Source organism: Lupinus angustifolius, chromosome LG04 (genome assembly GCF_001865875.1).
Source record: "Lupinus angustifolius cultivar Tanjil chromosome LG04, LupAngTanjil_v1.0, whole genome shotgun sequence".
In the NCBI taxonomy this organism is placed as follows: Eukaryota; Viridiplantae; Streptophyta; class Magnoliopsida; order Fabales; family Fabaceae; genus Lupinus; species Lupinus angustifolius.
In genome coordinates this window covers 7,849,434-7,860,911 of record NC_032012.1, presented here as the reverse complement: position 1 = coordinate 7,860,911, position 11,478 = coordinate 7,849,434, and the positions used below count along the sequence as shown (strand labels likewise).

The 11,478-nt window shown below is 34.4% G+C and overlaps 2 protein-coding genes across 2 annotated transcripts; one reads left to right on the top strand and one right to left on the bottom strand.

Annotated features, from left to right (window-relative positions):
• Positions 2,549–5,498, top strand: LOC109345453. The gene is made up of 5 exons (XM_019584450.1): positions 2,549–3,106; positions 3,766–3,984; positions 4,467–4,565; positions 4,716–4,805; positions 4,963–5,498. The coding sequence occupies exons 1-5, from the start codon at positions 2,615–2,617 to the stop codon at positions 5,185–5,187; spliced, it is 1,125 nt and encodes a 374-aa protein (XP_019439995.1). The 5' UTR covers positions 2,549–2,614; the 3' UTR covers positions 5,188–5,498.
• LOC109345452 (protein NAR1) lies at positions 6,149–11,311 on the bottom strand. The gene is made up of 11 exons (XM_019584449.1): positions 10,966–11,311; positions 10,386–10,456; positions 9,474–9,627; positions 9,174–9,360; positions 8,541–8,667; positions 8,219–8,396; positions 8,075–8,124; positions 7,823–7,994; positions 7,341–7,467; positions 7,163–7,254; positions 6,149–6,705 (listed from the first exon to the last, which is right to left on the bottom strand). The coding sequence occupies exons 1-11, from the start codon at positions 11,092–11,094 to the stop codon at positions 6,553–6,555; spliced, it is 1,440 nt and encodes a 479-aa protein (XP_019439994.1). The 5' UTR covers positions 11,095–11,311; the 3' UTR covers positions 6,149–6,552.

Genomic DNA, 11,478 nt, shown 5'->3' with positions numbered 1-11,478 from the left:
TATTTATGTCCAATTTTTTTAACAAATTTATATGTTCCATTCTAGTATTCTCTTCTTGACATAGTCAAACATTTCATTAACGATCAAAGACCGAACATCCCATAATACTTTATGATGAGATTCGGTCAACCGGACAATACAGAAAAGTACACTATTGACCAGACACAACCCTATGAGCTAGTGTTTGGACCATATCTCTACCATTCACATGTCACATTGCCAATACAGGATTGTCATGCCGCCTGCAACGCAGATATTTGTCACACGTCACATGTCACCTACAACTCTCGCCTAACTTCATGTTGTACGACAAGGACATGCCTAGGTTACAACTATTGAACTTACTGCCGGTTATAAGTCAATTATTCATAAAGTACGACCGCACTATAGCTGTCTGACACGAGTAAAAGCATCCCCTATTTGTCCAAGGTAGGCCGACAAGCCCAAGCGATCAGCCATGCCAATAGCATATGTCAGAGAATATTTCATACATCCTTCCACTATAAATAGGGAACTCACCCACATAAGGAAATATCTATATTCTATATCTTGAACTCTCACTATTGCATTTTATTCTCTCTAATTTCTCATCTCATTCATATACTTACTTGAGCGTCGAAACACTTTTTCATGTACCTCTACTAACGTGTCCAAACTCAATTTAGACGACTTTAGAAAGATCTCTTACTCTGCTAGTTGCCCGACCATTCACCCAGCACCATACAAAAGTACAATATCATCTAGTCATAAAACGTCTTTTAATATTGGATTTAATTAATATAATATGATATAACAAGTTGAAAATAATTTAATTAAGAAATGAACGCACATATAAAATAGGAAATCATTAGAATATTACATGCCACCAATATTTATTAGGATAAGGAAACAATAGATGTCTAGTGAGTCAAACCCTTCTCTACTAGAAAGGTCAATTAGTTAAAAATACATAAAAAATTAAAAGAATGATACTTTTATTCCTTAACTTATATTGTTATTACATTTTTACTTTAAAAATACACTAAGGCTGTTTTGGTACTAAAGAAAATGGAAGAAATGAAAAGGAGTGGAAGGAAAAAATGATGAAAAATAACTTTTACCTTGTTTGGTTCACAGAGCAAAAGAAGAGGAGAGAGAAAAAATGTGGGGCCATGCTAAACCCCCAATGTGAGTGGAAAAGTGGAGGGAAAACATATTTTTTATGGAAATACTACAATACCCTCATTTGTCTAATCATTTTCCTCTCTTCACTTATTTTATCTTTCTTCCTTACAAAAATAAGCATCAATCTCATTTTATATATAATTAATGTGTAATGTTGCAAGTGAGAATCATATGGAATGGTGTATATTTCACATGTTTGGTTAATAGTTATGTTTCATTTTATTTTGCAGGTGAAAATCACATGGAGTGGTTAATATTTTGTACATCATAATTTATATATAATTAAGGTACAATGTTGAGCTATGTAAATTGGAGATGACTAAATATTTTTTTGTTATGAATGTCATATATTTTATGTTTATTGATATTATGTCAAGTGTGTTTAATATTTCTATTTTATTGCATGATTTTTAAAATAGATACTCAAAATTCATTACAAATGTTTCAAATAGATCGACTATGCCTTCCTTGAATGGAATATATGATATAATAATTTTATCTAAGTTAAGATAATTGAAAGTGTACAAAAAGTTGAACAATTACGACAATACATGCTAAAAACAAAGTAGTAAAAATAATAACATTTTAAATGTGGCCTTTTTATTTAGGAGTGGTTATGTAATTTGACACAATTATTTTTCTTTCCTTTCACTTTTTATACAACCAAACAACAGAAGAGAAAAGTTATAATTTTTTTTCCTTCCTTTTTCTTCTAAACGAAACAACTTTTCCTCTCACTTTTTATTTATTTTCATTCCTTCAACTTTCTTTCTTTCCTTCCATTTTCTCCTGCAAACCAAACATAATGTAAAAGTCTAACGGTTCTGTCTAGTGGTACAAATTTATAGTCACCGGAAGATGGAATTAATTTAAAGATGATTTTTAGAAATGAAATGGAAAAACAGAGAAACTATTAATACATAATACTTACTTTTCTATGGATGTCATATCAATAATGAATGAAACACTTCTACTTAATTAAAATGACATATAAGAAGACAACAAAGTCATTTTACAACTAACTAACAAATTTAATATATTACTCACTATTCATTTATATTATTTATTTTTAATTTTTAATAATCAAAATAACAATTAAACATAAATAATATATAAGCTGATACACTATACATTCTTTTCTCATCAATTATTGATCATACAATAAATTTCCATTTCCATTGGGATATGATTCCAAAATAGTAATAATATAAAAAATATTTTCTCTTCCAAAAATAGGAAGAAGCAAATCAAAAGTGAAGAGCGCCCAAGTGATGGAAAATTTGAATTAACGACAGCGGCAAAAACATCCTTAATCATCGGCCACGTGTCCCATCCCTAATCTTATGTAATTGTTGTTGTTTCTCTTCTTCCTCATTTCAATTCAACTCACTCACACTTTCTCTCTCTTCTTTCTCTCTCTTCTTTCTCTCTCTTCTCTTCTCTGATTACGATGAAGGCTTCTTCAAGGTACAGTTCTTACGACACTCGATCTTCAACCACTTCCTCTCACTTCTCCGATCCTTCTTCTTCCTCTGAATTCAACCACACTTCCAAATCCTCACGCGCCGTCGTGAAATCATCCAAACCTTCGAACATAGCTCCAAGTACTATGCTGAAGAAGCTTATGTTGGAGAAGAAACCTAAGTCTGGGACTAAGTTATTCATCCCTTGTGATTTCATTGCGCAAGATTTGAAGAAGGATGCGAAGAGAGTCAATGCTTTCTCTGCTCTTCATAACAAGCTCTTTGGAAATGGAACTGTGAAGGAGAAGAAAGAGGTGATGGTGGTGAAGAAGAAGAATAAGGCGTTGACGGAGGTGAAGGAGAATACGAGAACGCTGGCTATGGTGTTAAGGAGTGAGAGGGAGCTTCTTACTATGAACAAGGATCAGGAGGTGGAGATTTCTCAACTTAAGCTCATGCTCGAGGAGAAAAATCAAGAAGTAAGTGTTTTTCATGATTATTATATATATAAACGAATGAGTACTTATATAACAAGCATTTCGATCAAGCTTGTGTAGAATCTCGCCGTAGGTGATTTGGACTTGTGCAAAATAGACATATGGAAGCTCGGGTACTAAGAGTAGATTAGATTAGATGAGATAGTTTAATAGAGTGATATTAAGTTCAAGATATATATATTATAAAAAACGATTAAGAAATATTTAGATATTAATGATTTATTTTAGACATGATTTAGGATAGTGTATTTTGATAGTGTTTGATCTATGTAGCTAACCCTTCATACACCAACAAAGCGTTGGTCTAGTGGTGTAAGGTCCTACTGGATCTCCAAGGTCGAAGATTTGAATCCTGGGAGGACACTTGTTGGAAGGGGTAGTCACCAATCTCGAAAGGGGTTGGTTCCTTACCCAAAAAGGTGAGAAGATACCCTTAATAGTATAAAAAAACCTTTCGTACGAACAGCTTGATTGGTGTTGAATTGTTGTTGTTGATTGTTCATGTTTCCCTTGGGAAGATGGGACTTTCCATGAGTGCTCCCAGTGGATGAGACATTACTAGTGGATCAAGTTAGCTTTATGAAGAACAACTCAGGATCATATTGCAATTGAGTGACATGATTGAATTTTGAATATTGCAGGTGGAGAAGCTGAAGGACTTGTGCTTGAAGCAAAGAGAAGAAATCAGGTCATTGAAGAGTGCAGTATTGTTCCCAGATGTCATGAGTTCTCAACTTCAAGAACTTCTAGAGAAGCAAGGCTCAGAGCTGAAGCAGGCAAAACAGGTAATTCCAGTTCTACAACATCAGGTTACTTCTCTCACTGATCAGCTTCAAAGCCTTGCAGAAGATCTTGCAGAGGTATAACTTGGTATCCTTGTATAAGCATACATATGGCAACTATATGTGATTATATGTTTTCTTTATTTTAAAACTAGAGATGATTATTCAAGGATGTAATATGATTAATGTCATGTCATATCATACAAACAGAAATTTGAGGCAGAATTAATTGAAGATGCTAAATTATGTGACAATGATTTTGGATGCTGAGTTGATTGGATTTTAAACAAAGGTGCCTGTGACAGAGGCATTACCAAAAGATGTACAACACAATAAAACATAGCAAAAACTGAAAGGAGACTGAAAGGCAAAGATGCGAAAAATAACAAAACTAGAATGGATGCCATGACCCATGGCTCTGATAAGAAATAGGGAATTAGAGAGACAATTATAAACTTGCAATGTAATTGTTGTGATGTGATACAATTGAGAATGGACAAAGCAATACTTGTGTCTTAACTTCATGTGTTTATGTTTTATTTTCTGGATGATATTGACAGGTCAAGGCCGATAAGTATTCAACCAAAACAGGCTTCCAAGGTTATGGAAGTTCCCCAAGGACACCAACACATGCCTGTGAAGATGCTTCCAACTCTTGGGTAAGCTTGCAATCAGAACTATAATATAATTGAAACATATAATTATCATTTTGAACCTTTTACTATAGAGCCATGCAAAATGCCCTGAAATTTTCTTATGTGACTATCATCTCATAAATATTTAGTTAATCAGCCCAACAAATCATGCAGGAATTCAGCTCTGAGGACTCTTCTGATGACCTACTACTCAAGGATCTAAATCCTTGCTTAACACCCTACAAAGCCAAGTCAAGATCAAGGGTAACAACCTCTCCAGCATTGTTTTGCAAAACTAAAGTTTTAAAGTACCTATAATTGAGGCTACAATGTTGTGATTTTGGTTATCTATGCAAAGCGTCACGATTGCAATCACATCGGCCACATGTTTTCGCATCTAACCAAAACCCATTTCCTGCAGGAATCTGAGGGTATGGGCTCTGGCTCTCTGCATGGTGTAAGCTTATCTGGGGATGATGCTAAACCATATTCTGAGATGGATTTCAGCTCTTATGATAGCAAATTTTCCAGAAGTTCTGACTGTTGGGAGAACTCCAACAAAAGAAGTGTCACAGCCAAAGCAGGACGAAGATCTGATGAGAGCAAACTAGCCTATGGAGGTAGAAGGAACCATAAACTTGGATAAAGAATAAACTCAGTTCATGTTCCTTGTTGAGATTTCTCATCTCTTTTCTTCCTTGTTGCCATCTTTCAGTTTTGTTAGCATGCATATGTCTATTTCAGTTTCCAAGAGTTGGATATTGCCTCTTAAAAACATGTAACAGTAATTTATTCCTCCTTGTTGTATATGGTGCGCATGAGCACTAAATAAGGTGTTGTCTAAATCGTCATTTCCCTAAATATTTGGCTAGAATCACCTTGTTCCTCCCTAAGATCAAGACAAAAATACATAGAGGCTATTCTATTAGATAAGTACTTGAGTATGTCCAATGAAAATAGCTCCACTTTCTTGTAAGCCTGTCTATTTATTACAACTTGGATAAGCCTAAAAAATCTTATAAACTTGCATATGATAACTAAGTATTTAAGCCAACGTGTCTTAAATCAATCAAACTATTACCATCATTATTATGATCTTTTAAACAAAGAGCATTTGGTCTGGTTGAATTTTTGTGGGATACTGAGCTTGTGCCTAGTAGCATTTATTGAGGCTGTGGGGTTTAGCTATATCATCAGATAAAGCCATAAAGTAACAAGAGTACAAGAATGTACCAACAACTAGGGAAATTAAGAATGTTAACCCTGTTTGGGCGTTCATCATACAGCCACAAAGAATCACATTTAATTAGTCTATACTGAAAATCTAAAACATGCTTATATCACCACCATTCTAAACCCACAAGAGACCGTTTGTGGGTTGAGGTTTGAAGCGAATGAAGGGAAATATAAGACTTCAAAGTTATCTGACAAGTTATTTCATGACTCAGAGAGATAAATTGCTAAAATGCTATAATTCCTATAAATAAGAATCAACAGTTGAGAGAAAATAAATGGCATCCCAGCAAATCAGCCACACTTCCAGGAAAATGAAGGAAATGGATATCAATGAAATAAACACAAGAAATAATAGGAAAAATTACTTTCATTTCCCAGTTGCTTCATTCAACTGTAAATATTGATAGTGTGAAGTGTATAAAACTAACACATATCTATCACTATATAGGCAAACAGCAGCAATGGAGATATATTTTATTGAGAACCTAGCTCTTACAAATAATTGCGAGCCCAAAGCAACAACTACACAAGAGTCGAGATTTGAGTATTTGTGTTATTTTTCCAATCTAAAGGGTTATTAAGAGCATATATACCTAAACAAATGTCCACTGCCAAAATTGGATGAATTCAAAGATGCAAACTTATCCACAAGGAGTCCAAGAGAAGATTCCAACCGGTACCACAAAGTTACCTTAAGAAGCACTTCGGGAAGTTCTTTTTCAACAACCATGTTCTGTAAAGGGAAGCAAAATTGCAAAATTCTGTTGTGATTTTCTCACCAATTCTGCAGCTGAGAAGTAATGCTTTTTTCAACAGGATGGTATTGTGTGTGCATGAATCTCTGGGCTTTCTCAGAACCAGGCTGCTCAAGCCACTTGTCATATAAGTCTCTTACTGTGGGATTATTGAATGGTTCTGCTTCCGAAACCTAGCACATACAGAAATGTAATCACTCCCCACTCAAGATAATTTCTAAACAGTTGAAAGGAGAAAAACAGATAGTATGATCTGATAAGATATTCAAATTTCAGATATTGAACAATTTCAAGCAAGAACCAATTAATTATTTGTACATTTAAAATCAAAATCGATTTTAATCTTCTACAGTCTCCACAACCATATCACTCAAGCATTGTTTTCAATATCCAGAAGTTCACCCAACAGTGACAATAATGAGGATAATAATCACCCACAATAGATTGGCAGTGCAGAGAAAGGAGGGACCAAAGTAAAACATTATACATTGGTTGTCCTACAGGAATCTTGGTTACGAGTAGAGGTTGAGATCGACATATTCACGTATAGACAAACCAAGACATCCTTTTCAGTCTAACTTGTAAAGAGAATGCTACTAGATCTATCAGCCAGTCTGAGAAAGCACTTACATTTTCCATGTAAACTGTTTCTAATAACTGACTCAATTCTTTAGGAGACTGCCCTGTCTTTGGTTTAATCTGACCTCCACCATTCAAACAACCTGCTTACAAGAGTATGAAAGAAAGATATTGAAAACAAACAAAATCCTGCACAAGTGAAAGTTCAGATAAAAGAGAGACAAAGTACCTGAAGGGCATGCCATGATTTCCAGGAAATGATAATCACATTTACCGGTTTTAAGCTTTCTGACTACATTTTGCAAGTTCCGGAAACCGTAACAGAGAGCGAATCTCAACACTGTCTTTTCCTCCACCTGCATAGACAATGCTGCATGTCATAATCTATAAGGTGCAACAAGCAAGCACACTAATATCCTCAATTATGTCATGAACTACATGACAGCATGCAAGGAGGGTGGAATCAATAATTATGGCTTCAGATACTTATAAGAATGATGACAAGAAATCAAGAGAGAAATTTATTTTTTCATATAAATAAAATAAGAAAATAACTACATGTAACTGTCCTAGGAAACTGTTGGAAAATTGAGTCATCTAGAAATAGATCTTGAAAAATCTATACAAACTCAAACACTTCCATAGTTAGATTTTTGCAAATCCTGAATTCTGTTAAGCACAGAAATTACACAATTTTTTACAAGAACTTGCCTCCAGAGTAACTTCCTGAAAATCCGAATTCCTAATATTCCTGAAGTTCAAAGGGCCATCAATCTGCCTTCCAAAAAGTGTTTTAGCAGCATATCGGAAAATTGTTTCTGCATAACCTCCAGAGCTTCCACGGACACCATAAAGGTAACCTTCTTCATTAATATTTGTCAACCTGAAAGAAGCAATCATGTTTAAGTATCAGTTTAATGTACACATGAAATTAAACTGCGGAAGCACTTTCTAATTTCTCACAGTCTATCCAAAGGGTCTTCTTCTAAGCTTTTAAAATCAACATCTTTTAACTGTAAAATTGAAACCAAAAATATATTAATTCACAAACTAGCTAAAAACATGAATGAATTCACAAAAATGAGTTTGTGTACGGAAACCACTAACCTGAATCAATTCCAAGACCTCACCAGTTGTCAACACTGAATCTACCTCGGAGATCATATTAGCATCACTCCCATGGTCATCATCATGAGACCCTAGTTGGAAAACAAAATCATCCCTAGCAGCCTCGAGCTTTTTATCATAACAAGGCATCACAGTGACATGGTAAACTTCTTCTGGCCTGTCAAACAACAACCCAAACATTTATGCATATAACCGGGGAACTTGGCTTCTTGCCACTTTCAGCATGCCAAAAAACTAGCACAACTAACAATTAAGTCATCCTAAATTATAATAAAGAGAAAAATGACCCCCGCAACAAAACCTGACTCCCATATCTTGACATAAATAGTGCTTAATGATTGTGCCAGATGTTTGCTGGGGACTTTTTACTTTCGAGATGTTAGGTAGAACAAAGGATCCAAGTTGCTTTTCTGCATAGCATACCCAACCTGAAAAAAAGATGTTCACATCAATAACCAGAGCTGGTCAGCATTTCCCCGATTGCTTGCCACCTCACAAAAAGCTTCTCTACTCACTGCAAAGTAAATATTTCTGCTCCCCCTTCCCTATATCTCTTTCTTACTCTCAAAACACAATGCCACAAAGCACTGACAAGTGACAGAGGGCAGTCCATACAACACCCTGAAATTCTAGTTAGATTTCCTACTTCCAAAGTCAGAACCAAAAATATAAGTTTGAAATATCGAATAATTCTTTTAACAATTTCTAGGAAACAAAAAAATATGTCAAATAGACCCCCATAGTATTTTTTATGTATTTGTTGATAAGTTAATATGTTGTTATTTTTAACACATGTGTGCACTATGTCGTGTTCTCACATTTTGGGCGATGCTTTGTCACTATGCAAGTGCCAAGTCAAGTAAATCTATGTGTTTCACAGACACAATATGATTGTAGTAGTAGTGAAAACTATTATAGCTGAACTATTATGTACCTGGGCATGCTGAAGCAATCATAGGTAGGCTTGACTTACTCCTCTCATCATCAACCAATTGATTCTGTCTATACCTTGTTATGAATTCCATACAAGATTCAACAAGAGTTAGGTCTCTGCTGCAACTCGTATCAAAAATTGCCTTCACTCCTAGTGATTTAAAAAATCTTGTCAGTTTTTTGAAAACCTGAAATAGCAAAATGGTTATGTCAAACCATGAGTACAAGAAAGTTCAAATTTATAGCAACAAGAAATTTATTAAAAAAAGTAACAATGAACAAAAGCAACATCCAGTGTCACCTGAAGCGGAGAAATGTCAAAATGAACTGCAAGTGAAGCCCTTGACTGGGGAGAAAGAGACACGATAACAGCCTTTCCTTTATTAACATTGGACAGAAACTCATCCAAACTTTGCTTCTCGAGCATAACTGTCTCCGCAGATGTTACACACCCACTGCATTATTATACAAACTTTTTATATTTCCATATAGAATTCATGTATTGACATTATAAACCAAACCAATGCAGGAATACAGTGTATTTAGCTGGACTGTAATTACAGAATTTTTAGCAGTAAATTTCTACCCCCACAAATTTTTTGGGAAAGGCTTGTCTTCTTAGCCTCAGTACGGAATTCTGATCATGGGGTTTTTTCGGGTGTTTTAGGTTGGAAATGCAAATAGACTGGATTGCTCTTTTTATTAACTTTTCTTTATCAGAATCCTATTCGCTGTTGGATCCTCCTCTTATATTATTCTTTTCGTTTATCGAAAAATGCCAAAAATACTGAACCAAATCAACAAAAATATATTCCAAGTTTTAAGCAATCTGCCTTTCTGTTAGCAATCTCTTATGAAATATTTGCATCTTGAACTGAAACAATTCGACCATCTAAAAATTTCTCAGTCCCAATAGTGTAGTTATAAAGATTACCCCCTCCATTTCAAAACGCCGTAGATTTAATAAAAGAATTCATTCAAAATAGAACATATTATGTTTCTGATAGAGTGCAAAAAAGGAGGCTGGGTACACTAACAAGGTTTAAGAAAAATTATAAAACAGTATTCCATTCAACCCTCTTCGCTTAATTTCAACCTTCTATTTTCCACATACTATAACTAGTTCCAATAATAACCTAAGCAAGTGTTTCCTCAAAAACCAATCCCTCCCCCATTAAACTTTAAACCATGTTAGCATACACTGTACACTAACCTGCATGCCAAGCAATCCTTGAGAGAAATTTTCACTGGTTCTGACTGTACTTGCTTTTTGGCAATTGAAACCTGCAGTTACAACAATTAAAATGAAAAAAAAAATACCCAAAAGAGAAATCAATACAAATTTCCTCTGCATTCAACACCACCGTCATAAAGTTCAAAACTAAAAAAACAACAAAATAAAGGAAGATAGAAAGTGTGATATTTGAATTAATGGAAATTGTTAAAATGGTAGGAGGCATGAACTAATTTCTTGATGAAACAAACAAGAAAGATGAGAAATAAAGCTTAAAGAATTAATATTTGTCATTACAAAATTGAATGGATTGAGATTACCAAGATTAGAGGTTTATATACAATAACTAAAAACAGAATCTGTTAACCACGTAATCGATTAATTCTATTGATTATCGTACACAAACTAACTTAAAACAAACTACCAGGTTAATCGATTAACTTAATCGATTAACTTATTCAATTAACTGCGCTGTTAATGGATTAACTCTTATTAATCTAATCAATTAATTGTTGATGAATTAACTCTGACAGAATTTGGCATATTCTAATAGAAATACCTGAGGTTTGTTATCGGATTTGGTAGTAATTGTTTTGGATCCCTTTAGGGATACTATGCATGCTTGAGATGGAGCTATGTAATCATTGAGGTCCCCAATACGAAGTGCTGCTGAAAATTTCTCTGACATATCTTTTCTCTATTCAGTTGTGATGAACGATTTGTTGTCTTGAGAAAACAGCAATACCTAGTAACTTATCTTATGATAGAGGGATAAAGGGTATCTCAAAAGTGTAAAAAGTTTGGGTTTTGGATAGAGTCACAAAATTGGAGAATAGTAGGTCAAAGCAAGTTATGAAAAAGAAGAAGATGTTCGTGTTATCTGGTTTGTTCAATGCTGCTAGCGTCCAATGACATGTGTAATTCTGGTTTGTCTAATGCTGTTGTCGATAAATAAAAAAAGTAACGCACTAATTCATGGAGACAAATAAAAAAATAATTAACATGGTAGAAATCACATGTTATCTGTCCATGTCATGAACAAGAACATTAGAAATCCTTAGAGACAATATTT

Bases quoted from the DNA above. Each gene is read 5' to 3' on its own strand.
- LOC109345453 (XM_019584450.1), top strand. From the start codon at position 2,615: ATGAAGGCTTCTTCAAGGTACAGTTCTTACGACACTCGATCTTCAACC. The intron at 3,985-4,466 runs GTATAACTTGGT...TGATATTGACAG, and splicing joins TTGCAGAAGATCTTGCAGAG to GTCAAGGCCGATAAGTATTC. The intron at 4,566-4,715 runs GTAAGCTTGCAA...CAAATCATGCAG, and splicing joins AAGATGCTTCCAACTCTTGG to GAATTCAGCTCTGAGGACTC.
- LOC109345452 (XM_019584449.1), bottom strand. From the start codon at position 11,094: ATGTCAGAGAAATTTTCAGCAGCACTTCGTATTGGGGACCTCAATGAT. The intron at 7,255-7,340 runs GTACTTTGTCTC...TCTTGTAAGCAG, and splicing joins AATCATGGCATGCCCTTCAG to GTTGTTTGAATGGTGGAGGT. The intron at 6,706-7,162 runs GTAAGTGCTTTC...TGTATGTGCTAG, and splicing joins AAACAGTTTACATGGAAAAT to GTTTCGGAAGCAGAACCATT.